Source organism: Euprymna scolopes, chromosome 35 (genome assembly GCF_053919585.1).
Source record: "Euprymna scolopes isolate OS-2025 chromosome 35, ASM5391958v1, whole genome shotgun sequence".
NCBI lineage: Eukaryota > Metazoa > Mollusca > Cephalopoda > Sepiida > Sepiolidae > Euprymna > Euprymna scolopes.
In genome coordinates, this window is record NC_136516.1 from 25,944,951 (window position 1) to 25,969,950 (window position 25,000).

General features: G+C 33.0%; 1 protein-coding gene across 3 annotated transcripts in view; it reads left to right on the forward strand.

Annotated features, from left to right (window-relative positions):
- The window catches only part of LOC145259748 (atrial natriuretic peptide receptor 2-like), a 182,065-nt gene that overhangs the window by 11,542 nt on the left and 145,523 nt on the right, over positions 1-25,000 (forward strand). For 2 of the 3 annotated variants that reach the window (XM_080117454.1, XM_080117455.1), the window contains exons 2-4: positions 7,204-7,457; positions 15,591-15,705; positions 18,734-18,889. In XM_080117454.1, coding sequence (XP_079973580.1) covers positions 7,204-7,457; positions 15,591-15,705; positions 18,734-18,889 — 525 coding nt within the window. Of the gene's footprint in view, positions 1-7,203; positions 7,458-15,590; positions 15,706-18,733; positions 18,890-25,000 lie in introns of those variants that run through there. The other variant, XM_080117456.1, reaches the window with a different exon arrangement.

Genomic DNA, 25,000 nt, shown 5'->3' on the forward strand with positions numbered 1-25,000 from the left:
TAAAGCTAGACAGGTCTTATTCAACGAAAATAATTTACTATTATTATTACTATTACTTTATCTACTTATTTTCTGTAATTTCTTTACAAGGGTTATATCTTAAAAGGGTTTACATTTTATAATTCTTTTCTTAGATTGTTCGGTAATTTATTAATATTATTAAGGTGTATATACAACGTATATATGCAATCTCAAGTATTTCCTTTCATTTTGAAATTACTTATTCAAACACAATCTCTCTCTTTCAGAATAACACCCATATATATATATATATATTTTGAATTCCATATCAACGATGCTTACTATACTCTAGTGTCCTCCCGACAAACCCTTTTAGCAACAAAATCTCGCCCTTTAACCTTTGAGGTTCCTAAATGCCAGAAAGCTTTCTATTCTAATAATTTCGGCTCTCGAACAGCTAGACTTTTGAATTCCCTTCTATACTAAGGTATATATATATATATATATATATATATATATATATATATATATATATATATATATATAGCCAATAGAGTTTAGTTTCCTAGAAGTACATCCAATGAAACAACATGTGTCTACCAAAATAGTGCTCAATGAGTGAACAGAGCAGGTATATTAATTTTATTTATACAAACATTAATTTAGTAGACTAGAACAACTATAAGTACAACTAACCCCCATCAAATAACCCCCCCACAAAGAGGATAAGTGAGGTCGCAACTATGATCATACCCGTATGGGTTACGTAAGTCGCTTAATATTCTACTTCATCGAGCAGTTATGGTATTACTAACCGAAATAAGTACCTGTATGAAGGTATATTTGAACCAAATGAGTAATAGATTGTTTTGAGTGAAGCTCGTAATAATGTATGCATATGGATATTTTTGGGTGTGTGCATGTATGGATATAAGATCTTTATATACCCGGGTAGGAAAAGTAATTTATTAATATATAAAAAAAAATGAAGAAATAAGTAGATGAAAGAAAGTAAGGAATGAAGGGTGAATGAAAGAAAAGGGGATAAGGATATTGGGGTGAATAAACAAAGATGAAGGTAAGTACTACAATATATAAGCTTGTATACTCGGTTTGTATAACCTAAATACTCTGATTTCTGTCATGTGTTATTATATATTATTATTGTATTGTTATACATCTTGTGTATATCTGCCTTACCATCGAAAGAATGTTTGCTTAATATGAGGATAGGCCTATGAACTTCATGCTGAATTCAATATAATTTTTTACGTAGTGTAAATTTTTACGGAAAACCTACAACTTAGGAAAATGGGGCCATGAAATATAACCATGCTTGTGGAGTTTGATAGAAAAAGGGAATTTATATAGTAAATGTATTCATGTCTGTTTTTACTTTAGATGTATCATTTGGTGGCAGGGTACATGTATAGATGTATATGTCCATATTTGTGTGAGTATGTATGTATAAGTGTATTTTATGTATGCATGTATGTTTGTGTGTTTATATATATATGTGTATCTATATATCTGTGTGTATGTTTGTATATGGATGTATCTCTGTGTCTATTGTATGTAGATGTATGTATATGCATATATATTTCTGAACTATTAGAATAGGCTGCCTCGTATATGATTGTTGTAACAATATAGATTACAAGAATGTATGGATGTCCGAATGTTGTTTATATATATGTTATATGTGTATGTATGTGTGTGTATGTATATATGTATATATATGTGTGTATGTGTGTATGTGTGTGTGTGTGTGTTTATATATATATACACCCGTCTGGAGTGTTGTAGCATCCTATTGCATATACGAAGGGCTTACGACGCTACAGAAGTAAAGAAAAATGCTATTATTTGTCTCTGTATGTCTGTAATGTGTGTGTGTGTGCATATATGCGCAAAGTGTAGGCATTTATAAGTATATTGATATATGTATATAGGTACATGTGGGGTTTAGATAACTTTCGTGTTTTATATTTATTCATATTTTGTTTGTTTATTTGTTTTAATTTAATTTAATTTTTATTTATTTATTTTTATTTAATTTTATTTATTTTTTGTTTTGGTTTATTTACCTTAGTGTAATTTTTACTTTATTCCTGCGTAGTTTCAGAGTTATTGTCTAGTTTCAGTAAATAAAATAAATAGCATACAGCATGGATTCGCTTTTGTATATATGTATTAATGTGTGTGTGTGTGTGTGTGTGTGTGTGTGTGTGGCGGTGTCTGTGTATGTGTGTGTTGTATGTGTTTTGCGTGTATGTGTGGGTGGAGGTAGGTTAAAAGGCACCGGTCAGTACTTAGTTGACCATAGCTAAGGTTCTTAACTTACAGACTCTAAGACAAGAAAACTAAATTCTCAAGTACCTTATGCCATAAAACCAAAAGTTAGGTGGGATGGGGGAAGGGGAAATGAAAAAGATGTTTATTATCTTAAAAGACCTCACTGATCCTTTTACCGTCTTTTATGACTCCCACCCAGGTTGTATTCTAACTTGATAAACGAAATAGAAAAATGTATTTGGTGGAAGTATCACTTTTGACGGTAATTCTTGGCCTGAAGACGTAATCCCCCAACGTGGGTGATTACAGAAACATGTATGCACATATGTAGCCATTAATGTTTGTATAAATAAAATTAATATATATATATATAGTTAAAAGTATAATTGTATATAACATATCTGATTGCACTTTAATTAAGTTTATGTATACTAAAGTAGAAATTCTTTCGTATACAAGAGGGCAGGTCATTACGTACCTGACTAGTTACTCATAGGGAAATAATTCAATTCGAAATTTAAATCGTTGTGTTTTACATATGTTTTTATTTGTTAAGTCAAATAGATTTATACACATACATCCCGCATATACAAACATAAATACATACCAATACACACATGCACACATATATGTATATATACATACACATATATACACACATATATACATGCTCGTATATATATATATACACACACACACACACATATATATATATATATATATATATATATATAATTAATTGCTTGCTAAATTTATGGAAATTTTTATGAATTATTTCCTCACGTTTTTAATTCATTCCATTTATGATTTCAATTATGTTATCATTTCATAATTGTTCAATAATTTATAAGATATTTGTTTGATAATATCTTATGAATTTCTGCCAGGCGCTTGAAGATAGAGGGACCATATTATTATTTTTATTATATTTGCATTTATGAGATTCTATTTCTTCTCACTTATCTCATTGTCACTTTTTTATTTAATTTTATATTTATATTTATTTATTTAATTTTTATTCTTTTATTTTTTTTTCCTGTAAGCTATTAAATACTGATTATTATTTAACTTTAATTTTCCTCTTAATATTTATTTGATGTAAACAGCATTGTACGAGTGTTTGCTGTTTATTTAATAAATTTTCCATATATAAATATACATACTTCTATATGATAAGCTTCTGAGGTGCAGAGATTGCAGTGCCTAGATTTATTAGGTGTATATTTTTTGCACTTCCTAATCATAACCGTTTTAATTTGCATATTATGTTATTTCTTCATAATTGTCTCATTCATTTAGCTAAAGACAATGATTTCTTATTAGTTTCCTCATTTTTTATTTGCGTACTCCATCCTTAAATTCACAACCGTCGACCCTATAGTTCTACTTTCACTGACTTCACGTGTATATACAATGTCAGAAATGAAGCATTTACCATCCAAGTGATATTCATTTTTGTTTCTACAATTACAGAGCATTTCAGTTTCAGTGTTCTGGCTATTACTTTGTCCATTTTTCTTAATTACCTGATCTATTTTTGCGTTATTGGAACTTAATATAGTTTTCGCTGAGAATGATATTTTTACTGTGTTTTTATTTATGAATTTACTTAAATTACTAGCTTTAGGGAAGTTTCTCTATAAGGTGGATTAAACCATGTGCACTCTCTACATCTGTTTTTCTTATTCTTATTTCCGTGTTGTTTGTTTGGGGTACTTCTTCCTATTGGATCAGAGTTATCAATGTCTATTCTAATATTTTTACGATTTTTATATCCAGAATTGTCCATAGTCATATTATAAGTTATAACATGAGATGGTACCCTATTTCTATCCCTGGTACCCTTAGGTTCACTAGTTTCGTGCTTAATATATTTAATTTCGCTATCAAAACCTGATCTAGTTATTGCTTTGTTACAATATATTTTCTTACTATTAAATATGTGTTCGTTATAAGATATTTTTTTGCGATGTTGAGAATAATTTCTTTTTTCACTGAGTATAGGTGATTAGATTTAACTATACTTTTATTCTTTTATGAATGCTTGGTTATAGGGAAAATTATTTCCAACTCGCATTTAGGTAAAGATGCACTTTCGTAAATAATTGAATTCATTATAAACGTATCGCAAAAAAAAAAAAACAAATAACACAGACACACAGACACACAGACACATATATGCTATTTATTAGCTGCACAAATGAGCTGTGAAACAGCGAAACAGTACTGTATGTAGATGACTATATATATATATATATATATATATATATATATATATATATATATATATATATATATATATATATGTGTGTGTGTGTGTGTGTGTGTGTGTGTGTAATGGTTGTATAGATTGGCTTTTTAGATGTAAATCCAATGAAACTCGCATAATTATTAAAGAGTGCTCAATCGAGGACAGAGCTAGCATATATGGTCTGTTTATTGTACAAACATTATTGGTTACATATGAGCATACATGTTTCAGTGGAATCTCAATTCAAACAGACCACCTTATCAAACCAAAAACGAAGACTTTACATATACGAATAACATCCCGTTTTGATCTGATGAGGTGATTTCTTTGAATTGAGATTCCACCGAAACATGTATGCACATATGTAACCAATAATGTTTGCATAATAAACAGACTATATATATATATATATATATATATATATATATATATATATATATATATATATATAGTGATGATCATATTTATTGGCACGGTAAAATAAAAGTTAAATTTTGTCTAATAAATTCTAAAAAAGGGATTAAATTAAAGAAAATAACAAAGTATATTATGTATTTTTAACTGGCCTTTCCGATGCAGCAATCGGATTTTAGAAAAAATAAATAACAAAGGAACAACAAACATAATTGCAAAAAACCCTTGTTCAAAATTATTGGCACGGCTTTGTTTTTCTTTTAGTATCAGTATAATATCAATCAATTTCCGGTTTACGTGCTTTCTGAACTTTTTTATAGCCATATTATGCTTGTTTAACGCTAATTCAGTGAATAATTTTTTTCAGATAATTTTTAGATAGCGATTTATTTAAACTATTATAAGTGACTAAATTATAATTTTCAATCGCCATGGTTAAAACTAAGGAACACAGCGAAAACGTCAGGAAGCTTGTTGTAGCATGCCATACCAATGGGGAGGGCTATGATAAGATTTCAAAGAAGCTAAACCTTCCCAAATCCACTGTTAGAGCCATAATAAACAAGTTCAAATCGCAAGGCCACGTTATGAGTTTAGAGGGTAGAGGGAGAAAAAGGATTCTTTCCCCAAGAGATGAACGGAAAATTGTTCGACAAGTAAAACAAAACCCAAGGATCTCTGTTGGGGAGATTGTTGATGAGCAGAGCACCTCTGGAGTGAATGTATCTCGACATACAGTTGGTAGAGTTTTGAAGAGAGCTGGTTTAAAAGCATGTCGTCCGAGAAAGACTCCCTTATTGAAGCCTATGCACCTGAAAGCAAGGCTAGCCTTTGCAAAACGTCATATTGATAAAGATATTGCATTCTGGAAACGTGTTCTATGGACTGACGAAACGAAAATAGAGTTATTTGGCCATAATAAAGTGTCTTATATTTACAGAAAATCTGGCGAAGCTTTCCTGCCTAAGAACACCATACCCACAGTGAAGCACGGTGGAGGCAGTTTGATGTTTTGGGGATCCTTTGCTGCCTCTGGACCAGGGCGACTTGTTAAGGTCACAGGTAGCATAAAAAAGGAAGATTATGTTAAAATATTGGATGAAAACCTGAAAGACTCTGCTAAAGAGCTCTCATTTGGTCGTCGTTGGTGGTTCATGCAAGATAATGACCCAAAGCATTCGGCTAAACTGACTAAGAAATGGCTTGAGGACAATCATATTAATGTTTTGGAGTGGCCATCACAAAGCCCAGACCTTAATCCAATTGAAAATTTATGGAGAACATTAAAATTGAGGGTAATGCAAAGGAAGCCTAAGAATCTTATTCAATTGGAGGATTATTGTCAGGAAGAGTGGGCTAAAATTACTACTGAAGAGTGCAACAACTTGATTGTAAACTATGAAAAGCGACTGAGGAAGGTAATCAAGGCCAAAGGCTATACAATTGATTATTAAATAAATCGTGCCAATAATTTTGAACAAGGGTTTTTTGCAATTATGTTTGTTGTTCCTTTGTTATTTATTTTTTCTAAAATCCGATTGCTGCATCGGAAAGGCCAGTTAAAAATACATAATATACTTTGTTATTTTCTTTAATTTAATCCCTTTTTTAGAATTTATTAGACAAAATTTAACTTTTATTTTACCGTGCCAATAAATATGATCATCACTATATATATATATATATATATATATATATATATATATATATATATATATATATATATATAAACTGACTATATATATATATATATATATATATATATATACATATATATATATATATACATATATATATATATATATATATATATATATAAACTGCTCTTGCTTCTTGCTGGATCTCAACATTTCGAACCGAGAGAGAGACTTAGCTGTCGTACAAAGCTAAGACTCTGTAACATCATATTTGTATAGATACTCCCTCAGACATTTGGAATCATGGATTTTAAATGTCTGAGGGAGTGGCACTCGTTTGACAAGACGTTGCAATCATATATATATATATATATAATTAGTTGCATCCTAATGACCAAATGAAAAAAATCAATTCACAATCATAATTTTTGTTAACTTTTTTATTTGAACGGATGCCTATATTTTATTTTTACTGTTTTACGCTCGTTTTTTTTCTTTTCTTTATTTGGCTACTCTTTAGAGGCGATCATTTTTTTTTTAAAGCAGACAAAGTATTCCAAAACAAAATCAAAATGTATATTTATTACAAATTTTTTGAAAAAGAATTCAGCACAACGACTTTTTCCCCTCCTTTTTCATTTATAGGTGGTTACTGCGATGCAGTGTGTGAGATGACGGCATTGGTGACGAGCGAACAGAAAAAAGCGATGGTCAGTTACGGCTGTACGTTGCCGAGTTTGTCTAACAAAAACATTTACCCGTCGTTTGCCCGGATGGTTGCCTCTTTCAGCACCGTCTCCGCATTCTATATTGATTGCTTACGGAATTTTAACTACACCAATGTGGCCATTTTTATCGGAGAAGAATACGTGTTTCAACAGACGTTAGTGGAATTAGAGGTAAGATCTCTTATTTTGTTTTTCGGGAGCATAAACGAAAACGATGTGTATGCTCTCTTGATTATCAGACATTATTTGGAAGCCGGAATGAAATACCCTACAAGTGAAAACAGCTGATAAACACAGATTTGCACTGAGCTAATGACTGTTTATCAAGCTATTCAAACAAATAATGCCTTAAGAATATGACATTAACTTTTGCAATTCATTTGCACCTTGTCTTTTTTTTTTTTTTTTTTTTTTTACACAGTGATCACCACTTATCAAGGCCCGGAAGCCACTCAGGGATAAGGGTTAGTTCACTTGAAATATTTTTAACATACTTTTGCGACAAACTCAAAGACGTATCTCTGCTTCAGACGCTCATAGGACAATGGTTGCTTGCGGAGACGCTCACGCCATTAATATCAGCAAAAAAGATGAAACTTTTAAGCCATTAATTCGTAAAATCGGTCATCATAATGTAATTTGTAATCCCTCTGATCTATTCAGGTGAAACAAAAGTATAGGAAGCTATACTTTGGAACGGCTCTCCTAATCGCTAGTGTAGTTTGAAAAATAAATACGATGTATTTTCTCAGCTTTAATTTAATTCGATAATCCCAATTCATGTCATGATCCTACCACCGCCTTGTTGGCGCTTAAAACACTTGTCCTCAATCATGTTGCTTGCAAATCCATCCTCGAGTTCATCTGTTGGACCTATCGAGGGTGATCCTTGATTCGTCTCTAAATAGCCTTATACTGAAATCAGTTTTTAAGTATATTTTCCCCACTACAATCGTCTTTCCCCGTGTTTTTAAAATTAGTTTTTTTATTCGATTTTCTACATCAGTTTTACATCTCGTTTTATTTATTTCTTTAGAAATAAATAACTTACCAAGGCCCAAAGGCCAGTTGAGGATAAAGGTTAATGAATGTAGGATGGTAGTGTAAATTGTTGAAGTTCTTTTCTATCCTTTGTCTACTTTGCGACTGAGGTTACAACGTGTTGGTTCCAGGACAACTTTTACCAACTGTATCATACATTTTGAACATTTTAAATATCTTGGAAACAATTGCATGCTCTCAATGAAAAAAAAAAAATTTTTTTTTTGGTGAATTTGTAAGAATTTGTTCTCTGCATTCAAGATGGCTCATATAATAAAAATATATATAGCTCTAGTATTACGCTATTGAGCTATTTAGACAAACATTGTGTTATAAATATATAAATTGGTGGAACAGATAATGAAATGAATTCTAAACTAATTACCTTATTTATTTATCACTATTATATCATTAGACCCTAATTAAAGATCAAGTTGACCCGACCATGTGTAACCTTCATTCAATGCAATAACATTGAACACTTTAGGAAATGGGCTTAATTATTCCTCATTTAAACAAGTCAGAAAAACACCCACTGACTCGGAAATAAATGACCAGAACGAAAAAAGAAAGAAAGACAAACATGGCCGCTGTAATTGTGTAATTCACCGTTGTTCAAAAACGATTTCTCTTTTATTTTCTTAGTCATTCGAATTTACCGAATGCTACGTATTTAAAAAAAAAAAAAAGCAAAAAACTCTTTTTCGTTCTCGCAAACATTGTATATTGCCGCTTGGAACGTCAGGGGCTACTAATTAAGATAATCTCTAACAGAAGACTGTGGGGAGTTGAGCAGCGATATATATATATATATATATATATATATATATATATATATATATATATATATATATATATATATATATATATATATATATTCTGAAGTTATTGTTTTCCAGAGGTTAATTACCAATCAAGTGTAACGAGGTTAATACAACAAGAGTGCTCAATACCAAAGTAGAGCAGGGTATACTCTTTGTTTGTTTTTACATAAGCAGAAATATGTCGCTACACAGTCATGAACATGTTTCGGTCAGCTAGTTACCAGTAACTAGAGACCCCTTCAGGCGGTACAGCCTATACGAAAGCAACGTTTGCAATAACTTTGTTTTCGTATAATCTGTATCGCCTGAAGAGGTCTCTAGTGACTGGTAACTAGCTGACCGAAGCATGTCATGACTGTGTAGCAATAAATTACGTCTTATGTAATATATATATATATATATATATATATATATATATATATATATATATATATATATATATATATATATACGCGCTGTACCCTGCCACGCGTTGCTGTGGCTTAATTTCGTGTAATGGAAAATTCTAATAAAAAGAGGAAATGCATGTTTCTTATATTCTTAGTACAGCAATCCACTCCAAAAAGTAAAAAAAAAAGGCGAAAATAAAAAAAAATATGGTACTCTTGCAGAATTGGATCCGGATCCTCGGGAGTTACCATCAATCATGGCTTGGGCTCGACCAACATTCAGTGGATTAAGCCGAAAGTTGCTAAACCATTGAAACGCTAAATAGTTTTCTTTTTTATTGTATTCAAAAACGTGAGTTTTTAATTAATATTTGGGTAAGGGGGTGTTACTATACACAGATTCGAAAAAGTTGTTCAAAATCGAATAAATGAAAGCAAAGGTAAGGTAAATTACGTTTCTATCTAACTGGATAATTTTTTAGTCTTTTTATTTAATGTAAAATGTTTAATCGGCTGAAAAACGCAGTGTTTATGCATGTATTTGAAAAAGACGAATGGTCGCGGACTCTGTTGAATACCTTAAGTTTGGGAAAATCAGTTAAAAACTATACAAAACAATGTCAGACACCTACTGATTATATGTTATTGTGACATAGGCTGACCTATTCGGTGGGTTTCTGATAGTATTTTGTATAGTTTTTTTTAGTTTTAAATCATTTTCTCGAACTTAACATCATCAACAGTGTCCATCACCGTTTGTATTTTTCAAATACACTGATAAACACTGTTCTTCGAGCTGACTAAACGTTATAGTAAATAAAACGGGTTTGTATTACTAAACGCAGAAACGAAAAAGTTGTTGAAAAATAAATATAACAAGTAAATGTTATCAAAGGCAAGATAAGTTACTTTTCTACCTAACTGGATAAGATTTTAGTGTTTTTATTTAGTGTAAAATGTTTAATCGGTTTGAAAAAATGTAGTGTTTATCTGTATATTTGAAAAATACAAATGGCGGCAGACTGTTGAACACATTAACTTTGGGAAAATGAGTTAAAACTAAAAAAACTATACAAAATACTGTCAGGAACTCACTCAATATATGTTACTGTGACATAGGCAAACATGTATTCAGTGGTTTTTAACAGTATTTTGTATAGTTTTTTTTAGTTTTAACTCATTTTCCCAAACCTAATGTGTTAACACAGTCTGTCACCATTTGTAATTTTCAAATATAACAGTAAACGCTGTGTTTTTTTAGCCAAATAAAAATTTTGCATTAAAAAAACAAAAAAAATTATCCATTTCGGTAATAAAGTAACATATCTTGCCTTTGATAATATGTGTTAATAAGGTCACGTGAATCGATTAATGGGTGCTAATGCACTTACTGATCCGCGCTATTTTTTTAAAATCGTATTTCCAAGCTTAATTAAAGTTTTATGTTTTTTTGGTATTTTTTTTAGATTAGGTCCACCTCCACAATTTTCTTTTAAATGACGACTTTCCGACTATGCTGAATATAGAAATCGCATTGAAATTTTGCAGAAATAAGTAGTTATCGAGATATAGATAGTTGTTTTATGCATTGTATTCTTTGGCGGCCATCTTTGTTACGCGCATAGATTTGTTTATGACGCGCGCAAGCGTGTAAAAAAGACGACTGCCAGAGATTACAATGCATTATACAAATTTTTAATATCTCGATAACTACTTATTTCTGCAAAATTTCAATGCGATTTCCGTATTCAGCATAATCGAAAACCTACAAAAGTCGTCATTTAAAAGAAAATTGTGGAGGTGGACCTAATCTAAAAATTTACCGTTTTTTTTTTCAGTCAATTGTAAGGTTAAAGTACAGAATAGGTACAAAACACTCTCTTCTCCCAATGTTAAGAATGGCTTTTTAGATAATAACGTTATTATTTCAGCACGGATCAATAAGTGCACGAGTACCTAATTTCTTTATAAGCATTCATATTTTCTTATATAAAAACAACTTCTGTAAAAAAAAAGAAAAAACGTGCACTTTCAATCTTTGTTAAAAAAAGGTTTTCTTGAAAAAAAAATACGGTAAAAAAAGCAAAGAACAAAACGTTAATCGGTATTCATGCAGAGAGTGATCCTTGCTGAAATAATAACGTTATTATTTAAAAAGCCATTCTTACCATGGGGAGGGGGTTTTGTACCTATTCTGTACTTTAACCTTACAATTGAATAAAAACATATCATAAAACTTTAATTAAACGTGGAAATGCGATGTAAAAAATAGCGCAGATCACTCTCTGCATCAGCACCGAAAGTACAGAATAGTTAGAAAACATCCTCCCTCCCTATGTTAAGAATGGCTTTCTAAATAATGTTAATGATTCAGTACTGTTCCGTGTCGACTTAAGTTTAACTTTTGTTTATTAAATTGTTAGGTGAAAGTCCAGAATAGTTATAAAACGCCCCTATCCCAATGTTAAGAATGGCTTTCTAAATAATAACGTCATTATTTCAGCGGGGTAACTTCTCTGCATAAGTACCATGTTTTGTTTTTAAATTGTTTGGTGAAAGGACAGAATAGTTACAAAATACCATCCCCATGTTAAGAATGTCTTTCTAAATAACATTATTTCAGCACGGTATTTTCTATGCATACGTACTATCTATTTTTGTTTATTAAATTGTTAGGTGAAAGTATAGAATAGATGCAAAACTCCCTCCCCATGTTAAGAATAGCTTTCTAAATAACGGTATTATTTCAGCACGGTACCTTCTCTGCATAAGTACTATCTTTTGCTTATTAAATTGTTAGGTGAAAATATAAAATAGTTACAGAACACTCTCCCTTTCCCATGTTAAGAATGGCTTTCTTAATAGCGTTATTTCAGCACGGTACCTTTTCTGCATAAGTACCATCTTTTGTTTATTAAATTGTTAGGTGAAAGTATAGAATAGTAACAAAACGTCCTCCCCATGTTAAGAATGGCTTTCTAAATAACGTTATTATTCTATTATTATATTATTATGGTACTTTCTCTGCATAAGTACCATGTTTTCTTTATTAATTTATTAAATTGTTAGGTGAAAGTACAGTACTCATGCATGTTGTAATAATTACGTTAATATTTAAAAAGCCATTCTTAACATGGGGAGGGTGTGTTTTAACCTTACAATTGAATAAAAAAACATATAATAAAACTTTAATTAACCCTGGAAATACGATTGAAAAAATAGCGCGGACCACTCTTTGCACCAAAAAACAAAAACAAAAAAAAAAACTGTACTTTAACCAACCAATCTTATATCGAAAAACAAACAACAAAAAAAAACTCAAAAAGCAAGCGACAAACTTTTTTTTGGCCTTATATAATAAAGAAAAAATGTGTAAATTAAAAAATTTGGAAGATAAACAAATGAATTATGTTTTTTGTTTGTTTTTTTTACTTATCGAGTAAACAGAAAATGAAATCTACTTCTTTTTCGTCAATTCGTGGCTGTGAAATGAATCGAACCAGAAGTTCAGTTTTATCAACAAAGCAGGTTCGCACTAACGGTTAAAATATATATTTATTTTATTTAATATTTTAATAATTCGCGAGGTAAATTTATTTTGATAACATAAAAACATCCCTCGACTCTAAAGATGGGTTGTCTGAAAATTTCAAATAAATTGGTAACTTAGAAATATGTTTTTATTCACTTGTAACGAACCAAGAATTACATTTTTATATATATATAGATAGAGAGATAAATAAATAGATATGTAGATATATTTTTATACACGCACGAAAATATACGTAGTTAGCTACAGGCAAACTGCTTCACTATATCACAACTCTTCAGTGCGGCTAGACTAACACTCACCCCAAGTTAGAAATCGAACCTAAAATTATCTAGTTGATAGTCGACAATTCAGGGATCAGTATATAGTCGTCAATCATATCTCTAATGTTTTTATACAAACATTGGCCGTCCATTTAAAAATGCTCCACTTGTTTATTAACAAAAAGCTTTGAACTACACTAAACAGCAGGCGTTATAATTTAAGGCCACATAATTGTAATAAAAAAGTAATAATTCATTAATCATGAAGAGCGATATATATATATATATATATATATATATATATATATATATATATATATATATATATATATTAGAGATTTAGAAGGCTGTCACAATATAGTCGTTGTTGGTAAGAGAAGACGAGAACAAGTGGCGATTTACAAATCAATAAGTACATACATATATTTTATATATACATATATTTATATATACATATATGTATACATACATATATTTTATATATACATATATTTCATATATACATCTAAGTACGTCTAAGTACGTCCAAGGATGGAATACTGTTGCCATATCTGGGCAGGAGCTGCTAAAAACAGCCTATCCTGCCTTGACAGAGTACAAAATAGACTTCGTGGCTTAGTGGGGGATGCCCTTTTCTCTATCCTGCAACCTCTCTCCCACAGAAGAGACGTTGCGAGCCTATCCTTATTTTATCGTTATTTCCATGGCAGGTGCTCGTCTGAACTCCAATCTCTGGTCCCCACTCGCCAATCTTTCACGAAAAACACCCGTCTAGCTGAATCCACTGTGAAAAATTTCCCCCACTCTATATCTGTGCCTAAATCAAAACGCGGATTCCATGAATAAAGCTTCTTTCTTAGAACTGCACGCCAGTGGAACTCTGTTCCGTCTGCCTGCTTCCCACCGGACTACAACTTGGATGTCTTTAAGTCCAACGTTAACAAATTCCTAATGAACCGCCCCCTTAAGTAAACACTTCATCAAATCTCCACACTAACGTAATGTACTTGCAATTACCCTTATCCCTGAGTGGCTTCCGGGCCTTGATAAGTGGTGATCACTGGGTAAAAAAAAAAAAAACATATATTTATTGAAACACCACCAGCGACTTACGTGACCCAGATAAACGTAGACACTGCACACACCAGCAGAAGAAAAAAAATAAATATAGTAATAATGATAAAAACAAAACATACAAAATTAAAAAAACTCACGCTAAAGCAACAAGTTACAAAAAAAAAAAAATACAAATTAATAGAAATAAATAAAATTATAAACATGTTAATTACCTAATCATACCATACATAAATCCCCTACTCACATTTGCTCCGAGGCCCCACATAGCTACCCAACTTCCGCTCCATCGTCTAGCATGCTTTGAATCGATCTGTTACGCTTACGATTTGAAAAGGGGATTTTTCCGAAATTAATAATGGAATATGTTGCAGACATAACAAGTAAGACATTTTACCAATACAACTGAATAAATATATGTATATATAAACATATATGTATGTACTTATTGATTTGTAAATCGCCACTTGTTCTCGTCTTCTCTTACCAACAACGGCTATAGTTCATTCCTCGCATTGTGACAGCCTTCTAAATCTCTACTACATACCTATCCCACACAATGCTTCAAGCAAACTACATATCAATCCTATATATATATATATATATATATATATATATATATATATATATATATATATATATATATTCATTTTTACGTCAAACAAGGCACAGTGCCAATTTGATGTAGAGGGCTACTATCTAGGACATAATTTATAGGGGTACAATGTAGGGAGTTGAGCACCAAGTTGTCTGTTTACATTACACTTGAACTTCTGCATGTCAGTGCAGTCAGGGACGCTGGGACCGGAAAGGGAATTCCTAAGTCTATCAGTCTTAGAGAAGAAATTATTAGAGTAGAAGGCTAGGGATCTCTGCTGTGTCAGGGTGGGATTTTGCTGCTAGTTAGAATTGTCAGGGATATTCACGTCGAGGGTTGTACAAGGGCTGGCAGTTCGTCGAAGCACCTATCATTAAAATACTTGTAAAACAGACAAGGGGATGAAAGGACAGAGGTTGAAGTCTAGCTGACAGTGCGGGACCTATTAGGTTATTTATTGAGATAAATCTAAAGAAATTACTTTTAAAAATGATTTTTTTGTTGTCACAAATTTTCGTCCAGATTTTGAATCTTTGTTATTTCGATTATTTCAATTTTACGCCAGGAACATTTGCAGATGGAAAAAATTAAATACGATGTGTTCAGTACTTATCACAAGGTAAAGCAGACCACCGCCGGTTATATAGAGTTGCTGAGAAAAGCAAGGAAATCTGCCCATGGTAAGTTTTAGAATTCATACTGAACAGCCCTAGTCATAAGATACTGTCCTTTTCAGGACAAACTCTCTCCTTTTCAGGACAACCTACAAAACTATTTAACTTGAGATTTATCCGTGCTTTACAGTGCGGACTGTATCGAAAATCGAGAAAATCTGGCCATGGCAAATATCGGAATTCATATTGAATATTCAGATTTATAAGATGCTATACTTCACAGAGGGGAAAAACTGTCGCCTTTTTAGGACAACTTACAAAACTACTACATTTGTGATTTATCTACCCTTCTTACCAAATTGTACCGAAAATAAATCTTTCTGTTTTTACAGGATAGGTTTTTTTTTTTTACAAATTCATTAATAGCAATAGAAAAACGTGTCGATACATTTTAAACTTTAACAGGAGTTTTTTCCTTTAAAATTTAATGGACTTTCTTTAAATCGACTTCGCAACCCGGAACCGAATGATTTCCGTTGTTCTTCTATAACCATTTTATCAGAGAATAGACATTTTTACTTACAAGAAGTAAACTGTTTAGAAAAAAACATAATACAGGTTTCAGTTTTCGTTATTTTTTTTTTTTTACTTCATTTTTTAAATGGAATTTAACGGCACGTTTGATACTGGACAACCCTGGATAAACATTCTTGTTTATTATATTTATAATATACTATCTCCGACAAATCCGCTTAAGCAACAAAATCACATCCCTTCACTGTTGAAGTCCCTAAATGCCAGAAAGCTTTTTACTCTAATAGCTTTTTCCCTTGGATAGCTAGACTTTGGAATTTGCTCCCCTAACTGTACTAATGTTCAGAAGTTTAAATGTATATAAACAATCATCTTGTTAATCTTTCTTAGGCATGGCCCCAATTAGTAGCCCCTTACATATAAGTGGCGATATGCATTGTTTGGGGTGAAGGTGGCATGACCCGGGACAAAAGTGTAACAAAACGTCTATCCCCTCTCTCTCTCTCTCTCTCTCTCTCTCTCTCTCTCTCTCTCTTTCTTTCATCCCTCACTCCTCTGGCTTCTTTGCTAAGCTCATTCCTCTCTTTGAGCGTACACACACAACTCAAGTACACGAAAAAAAACAAAACAATCCGTGTTACTTTCCTTTAGTTAGTGGTTGGAAAACAAACTACATGATAACATTAAACGATGTGTGTACGTCTTGATAACATGAAATGATATAATGGCCATGTCATCCTAAAATAATCAATCTTTTTATTTTTCTTAAATTGGATATTATACATCTAGGGTTACGCCGATTAAAAAAGATATCAACTTTGTGGACGTTTGTTATGTAGCTTTAAAATTTAAAACGGACATACAGACAATTGTCTTTTATGTAATAGACTAGAACTTCTACCTCTCTATCTTTCTCTATCTTTTTTCTTCGCCCTCCCGTTTTCCCCACCCTCAGCACAATTTCCTCTTTCTCGTCCGCTCAGCCCCTCCCTCACTAGATGTATATACACTTAGATAAACTTTCGTTATATATAGATTCATTGATGAATAAGTCGGCATTTTAGTCCCAAATTAACACCGAACCCTCATCCCCGATAAAGTCTGACTCAGTTGACCCTTAGAGAATAAATATTTTTTTGTAAATTTTCGATATCATTCATTTAGATCAAGACAATATCAACTTTGTGGGATTTTGTTTTGTATTTGTTTCCTTTTAGCTGGACATATCAGATTGACAAGAAAGTTCTTGAGGTTTTTAACTTTTAGATTCAGATGAACATATCTCGTCTGAGACAAAAATTTATTGATCAAAATAAGCACCATCAGAAGCAACACATTTTTGCCAACGCAACGTGTATGCCAATAACAAACATCTTGTGTTCTGGTGGCGATGAAGTCGCTGAAGACGTTTTTGATATCGCTTAGGTTTTTGAAGCATTTCTCGCACAGAAAGTTGTCGAGATGCTTGAAAAAATGGTAGTCAGTAGGCGAAAGGTCTGGAGAGTATGACGGGTGAGGCAGAGTTTCGTAGCCCAATTCATTCAACCTCTTCAGGGTCGGTTTAACAATGTGCGGCCGGGCATTACCGTGGAGAAGAATTGTGCCTTTTCTGTTGACTTATGCTGAGTGTTGCTGTCGAAGTTTCTGATGCATTTATTCCATTTGTTGACATTACTTCTCTGCCGTAATGGTTTCGCCTGCATTAAAAAAAACCTAATGGATGAGACCGGTTGCACAGCACCAAACGAGAAGTATCGTGGAGCTTTGCCGGCGTCTAACCACTGAGCTGAGCGTCGCCGGTTGTCATAGAGAACCCATTTTTCATCACAAGTTACACCACGGCCGAGAAACGGATCGTTCTTGTTGCGCAAAAGAAATGAAGATGAGACTTCATAACGGCTTTGTTTTCTTTCAATTCATGAAGAACCCATGTATCAAGTTTTATTTTTTTCTCTTTCCAATCCGTCTCAAGTGGTTGGAAATCATCATATACGTTACGCCTAATTCAAAAGCAAGTTCTCAAACAGTTGTGCGTGGATTGGCTTCGACTAAGGCTCTTAATTGATTCTTGTAGACATCTGATTACTAACCACTACGCTCATTATCTTCAAGATTTTCGTCGCCACCACGAAATTTCTTGAACCACCATTGTGCTGTGCGTTCAGTAGTGTTCCTTGGGCCTAACGCTTCGTTGATATCGCGAGCTGTTTCAGCAGCTTTTCGATCTAGCTTGAATTGAAATAAGAAAATTGTGCGAATTTGCTTTTTTTCCATCTTATATTCAACGTTCTGAAAAGAAGACATAATTGTTTTAAAACGATTGTAATTTAAACGATTGGATAGAGTAAGAAACGCTCTTTAAAATAATATATAAAGTAAAGTTATTCTAACGAAAACTTATTTGAAAATACATCATTTGAAATCAATATGAAAAATTCTGCAAGAACTCTCTAGTCAACCTAATACAAACACACACACAAACATACATTTGCCTTTCATATAATAAATTATCAAGTCTAAAATAAAAAATTTTCTTTTTTTTTTTTTTTTTTTTTGGTAGTGTTCGTTCTTTTTGTGTACGCAGAAGTGGCCGGAGATATACTTTATGCTGCCTACACTATTGGGATGACCGGTGGTCAGTTTGTGTTTTTCACTCTACATGCTGAACTGGATCTTTTGTTGGGAGACAGAGACAACGTTGATGAAATATTCACAGGTAAGATAAAGTGACAACAAGACTCATTGCAAACCGAATTTTTCTTTCCTTTTTTTTTCTTTTCTTTTTTTTGCGTAAAAGAATCCCCCAAAAATGCCACCCACAAAGAATCGTTAATAAAAGTCATGATCTTTACTCTTTCTCTCTCTCTCTCTCTCTCTCTCTATATATATATATATATATATATATATATATATATATATATATATATATATATATAAGTAAACGTGTTTGTGTCTGTGTGTGTACATTTCCCTACGCAATAACTCTGTCAATTTTTAGTCTACAGACTCGAAATTCGATATACAGGGTACTGATATTTGGGGAAATCGATGTGATCGGTTTTTGGCCAGACATTTGGCGATTAAGGGGTCAAAGTTCAACGATTTGAACTTTGAGAACTCTACCAAACTCCTACGACAATTTTGGGTCTACGCACTTGAAATTTTAGATATAGGTTCCTTGGACATGGATCTAACTTAATAATTTGATTTGAGGCCAAAACAATAAATTTTAAGAGGTCATAATAAGGGTCAAAGTTAAAATAAATTGACCGCTGCGGTCTCTTCCAAATTAGACAATTTCTGATGTAAATATTTGAAATTTTACATAAAGGGTATTCAGAGATAGGGCAAGCTTTTTCATCAGTTTGGGTCGAAAATTTTTAGTTACCAATATATAAATGTATGTATGCATGTCTGTTTGCATGTCTGCCTTAAACTTTCAATAGAGGCAACAGATTTTACCAAGACCAGTATCGTTTTAAAGTTTGACCTTTCATACGACAAATATCGAAAAATTGGCTTAAAACATTAATACCTTCCCCTTCAACTAGGCACTTTTCTACGGGGAGGGGATCACTTTTTTCGCCGATATTTTTTAAAGTTATCCTCTCCTTTAGATTGTCTAGCTTTAATTTAAAAAGATGTCGCTTCCGGTTTGGCGGTGGTCGTAACAGCATAAACGTTAGGTTTTACCCCGTTCTTTTCCTCCTTCGCGGCATGGGTTCGAGCCTGCCTTCCAACTACCACATTTTTTTTTTTTTTTTGCTTTTTTTTTGTTCAACAGACACATCCAAACACCCGGGCAACGCCGGGCTGAAATACTAGTATATAATATAAAGCTGAAAGTCTGTGTGTGTCTGGTTACGAATAGGCTCCTATATGGTTGACTATTATAGAAAACTGATCACATATAATGATAGAAGATGTATCGAGACACAGGAATGGGTATGTTTGATCTGGCATAATGATGATTCATTAAAATTGTGGAAATAGGCTCAAACTTTAATAAAGACTTTTCATATCTATCTGCGTAAGTATACTTTGATAATTATGTTTCAGTTTGAAGAAATATGGTATAATAAAATTATGGGGTGTTCGTTCGCACCTGGCCTCCATAGAATGGAAATATGTCGCAAAGTTTAACAAGGTTTTTTAATATAAATCCACAGAATATTGTGATAAGTGTTTCAGTGTGAACAGGTATGGTATAATAAATTATGGGGCTTATCTATTTTATTTTTACTTTCATCATATTTTGCTTTGCTTTTGATACCCCCAAATTATAATTTATCTCTTTACAACCCTTCCTTTTCATAACCTATCATACTTTCATAAATCAGTCCTTTTTCTGTAGGCTGTTTTTGAACCTAGTGTATATATATATATATATATATATATATATATATATATTGTTATTCCATTTTCACGCGAAACAAGGCACAGTGCCACTTTGATGTAAGGGCTGCTATCGGGGCCATAAGTTGCAGGGTTAATATGTAGGGAGTTGAGCAAGAAGATGTCCGTTCACACTACATTTAAACTTCTGCATGTCAGTACAGTTGGGAAAGCAGGAGCCCGGAAGGGACGTCCAAAGTCTGGCAGTTCTGAATAAGAAACTATGTAGGGGTGGGAGTTTGTTGCTTGTCGAGTTTTTCGGGGATATTTACGTCGAGGGGGTACAAGTGCTTGTAGTTCGTGGGAGCATCCATAATTAAAATACCTGTAGAACAGGCGGAGGGATGCAACATTTCATTGATGGGACAGAGGCTTAAGCTAGGATGACAGTTCAGGACCTATTTAGTGGACGACTCTCTTTTGAACCCTGTCCAGGAGTGAGAGACTAGTAGCAGAATACTCCATACATGGGCGAATGGTGGCCTTGTAGAGGTACGGGATACTTTCAGGAGTAAGTAACTTTCTAGCATATATATATATATATATATATATATATATATATATATATATATATAAAGTTAGTCTACGTATATATATATATATATATATATATATATATATATATATATTTATTTATTTATATACGTAGACTAACTTTATTTGTATCAAATACTTTGGTATCAATAAAGTTAGTCTACGTATATATATATATATATATATATATATATATATATACGTAGAGTAACTTTATTTATATCAAATACTTTGGTATCGATAAAGTTAGTCTACGTATGTGTGTATATATATATATATATATATATATATATATATATATATATATATATATATATATATATATATACTGTAGACTAACTTTATTTGTACCAAATACTTTGGTATCAATAAAGTTAGTCTACGTCTAACTTTCCCACTAAGTTTCAGGCTGGTGATACCAGATCAGGCTGTCTGAAGATATCAGCTTCTTGACCTAAAATGCGCCTGTTGCATAATCCAGATCCTCAGCTAGGGAGCGACGTTAAACAAAAAAGTTGGTCGCAAGTCTATGCAAGGCCTGAGAGATGACGTCAAAGCAAAGTCAGATTCTAGGCCGCAAAATCTCTGGTCAGCGAGTGACCACATTTTTGGAAACAATACCGATCGGAATGTCATCGTCATCTGGGCCAAATAAAAAGAGAGACAAAAAGAAGGAGAGACAGAGTCGAGATAAGGACACGCGAGGGTGCTAGCAACAAATTCTTTTCTGCCACCATTACCTCCACCACCACCAACACCACCAACACCACCAGCACCAACAACAACACGCACGCTATTAGATTTGTAAATCTATCATTGAAAACAGAAATTTACAAAAATAAACAAAATATTTTTATAACCATCTGCGTGTTTCCTATTATCGCCAACGAGTGTATAAGTCAAGACATGACAAAGAGGAGAGAGAGAATCAGAGAGAACTTGGTCGTTTACGGCCTTTGAAGTGATACGATAGGTGGTAGTGTCGTCAACATGAATGTCTACAAATGATCTTAGAATGCAATTTGAGAGATCATTGCTGCAGATCAAGAAGAGAGTTGGGCCCCGGATGGATCCCTGAGGAATTCCAGTATTAATTCTGTGAGCTTCAGATTTTTACCCATCAACTATTAATCTTATGGACTTATCAGAGAGAAATGATTTAATAATTGAAAAGACGTTTCCAACTTTACCGTAGCTGGAGATTTTGTGAAGTAGACCTTTATGCCACACCCTATCAAAAGACTTTGATATGTCAAGAGCAATTGCCTTAGAAAGGAAGACTCCATCGAGAGATTCGCCAACGAGTGTATGAACGAAGCAATGAGGCAAAAGAATGAGACAAAAGAATGACAAAGATTGTCTTTTTTTTAAATTAAAAAGACTTAAATGCATTTGACGATTCGGCCACCAGAGAGAAATATAACACACCAAACATTGATGTTATTGTTCTGTGTTTCTTTTTCTTCACGCAACTCAATCATGTTCTGCAAAGCAAAAAACAAAAACAATTTCTGCTACAAAACAAACCGAACACTATCAATAAATTTCTTGACACGACCTTCACCCTCGTCGTGTCACATATTACATTCACAAACGCTCCCTATTCGCATGTATATCCCGGTCAGGGGAGATGACGACGTTTTACTTTTTTGCGGGTAGGTGGCAAGGCCTTTCTACATACAGCGCCTGGTATTCTAAACACTCACTTATCGGGCACTGACCAGCTCAACGTTGCTTAACTTCAATGATTTAACAAGAACCGATGTGTCAACGCCATTATTTCGTATATAATGATAATAATAAATATTTGAAAATGCAAAGAACTTAACACAAATGCAAAGAACTTAAAGCTTTTTTTTACTAAAATAACAAGAATCGACATTAAATAACCCGAGACCGGTTGCTTTGCCATAAAAAAATGAATAAACAAAGAAAAACAAGTTTATTACCAAAAAAAAAAAAAAAAAAAAATTCCTACGTCTAACGCGTCCACCCAGTTTCAGCCTAATCATAAAAGATCAGGTTGTATGAAGATATCGGCTTCCTGGCATGAACTGCGAAAATCATTGATATTATTGTTTTATCTTTTCCTTTGCAAAACTCAATCATGTTCTGCGAAGGCAAGAAGAAAAACTACAATTCTCCATCATGAAACACCCAAATAAAACACCATTAATAAATATTCGAAGATATAAAGGATTTGAAGAATAACATTTTTGACCAGAAATTTTCGTATCCGGCATTAAATAACTCTGATGGGATTGAAATGCTGTTAAACAAAACAACCAAACCAAACACTACGAATAAATATTTTTAAAATATAAAAAAACTTGAAGTGTAACGTGGTAGTTACAGGTTAACACGAACCCGGCGCTATATGTGAGAATCTTGCAAAGAAACAAAGGAAAAATATTCGACTCAGCTTTTTTAGTTTAAATAAAAGGCATTTTGTCATGGTACTTTCAAAACTACGCCTGCACCTTGGTTTTTCAAGTCTCTTTGTTTGCCATGTGATTAAGAAAACTTTTTTTTGTGTCCAACACGTGCATTTTCTCTTCCTGTGTCGACACGTCTGCACAATTCCGGTCGCAACCATTCGGGTTTTTTTTTTTTAAATCTCTCTTCCAAGTACGCGCTTCGCCTTGCTGTTGTCGAACACATAGTTCCAAATCTCTTTCCATTTTTCTTTCCCTTTTCTTTATTCCTGTGACGTCAACCAATGTCACGGCTTGGTCATTTTCATACGTTGAGATACTGCGATATACGCGTCAATAGCTTTGTTACAGAAGTATGAAAGTTTTTTTTTTATTTATAAAAATAGGTGTATTCGGCATTAAATAACCCGAAAAGGGTTGATATGTCGTAAAACCAACCAACCAAACCAAATACCATGAATCAGTATTTGAAAATATAAAGAATTTGAAACATAAAACCGACCAACCAAACCAGATTACCCTTGGGAGTGATTGGATAATACAGGAGATTGGTTATGAAGAATAGATGGTCACGTGATATGGCTAGGGGAGTGGGTAGACGTTGCAGTTGGAATGCGATTAGCGCAATGTTGAGGTTAAAATTTAAATTAGATACATTTTTTTAATTTTCATTTTTGAAATTTGTTGATTCTAGAATGTTCTTTTTGCTCTCTTTTTCACCCCATACACGGCATTTAGCCACTTGAAACGTAAGGGCTAATATTTAAGATCATGTCTAATAGGTGACTGTGGGGGGTTGAACAGCGAGCTGTCTATCTATTTAAACTTCTGCATGTTAGTACAATCAGGGAAGCAGGAAACAGCGAGGGGATTCCAAAGTCTAGCAGTCCGAAGGAAGACATTGTTAGAGTAGAACAGTGAGGGGGTGGAATTTTGCTGCTTGTCGGTTTAGATCAGAGTGTGTACGTCGAGGGGGCACAAAGTCTGGGTTCGTCAGAGCACATGGATCCCTGCGGATTCCCGAGTTCGACAAGATACACCTGAAGAAGGTCGGAGGTTACATCGACCGAGACGTTGTGAAAATAACACATGAGAACAGTAGTTTTAATAATCGAAATAGACTGTATGTTGTTTCTGCAGAGATTAAAAAAATCTAAACCCGATTTTGACCCCTAGAATTCCTACGAAGTCGACTCCGACTTCTTCCTAAGCCCCTGGTTATTATTTTTGGCTTTACAGATTATATCCAGATTTTCAAATGTTTGCCAACATTTCAATTCCTGCGGCACCAACTCTTCAAGTATGTAAACATTTTGGTTCTTTCTTAGCGAAATTCGAAAATTTAAATATTGAATTTCAAATGAAACCAATGGTATTTACTTAATTGTTATATCGCAGTAACGAAAAAATTACGAAAAACGACAAGGTATCAAATTAATCATTAATGAAAACAGTTTTCGAAG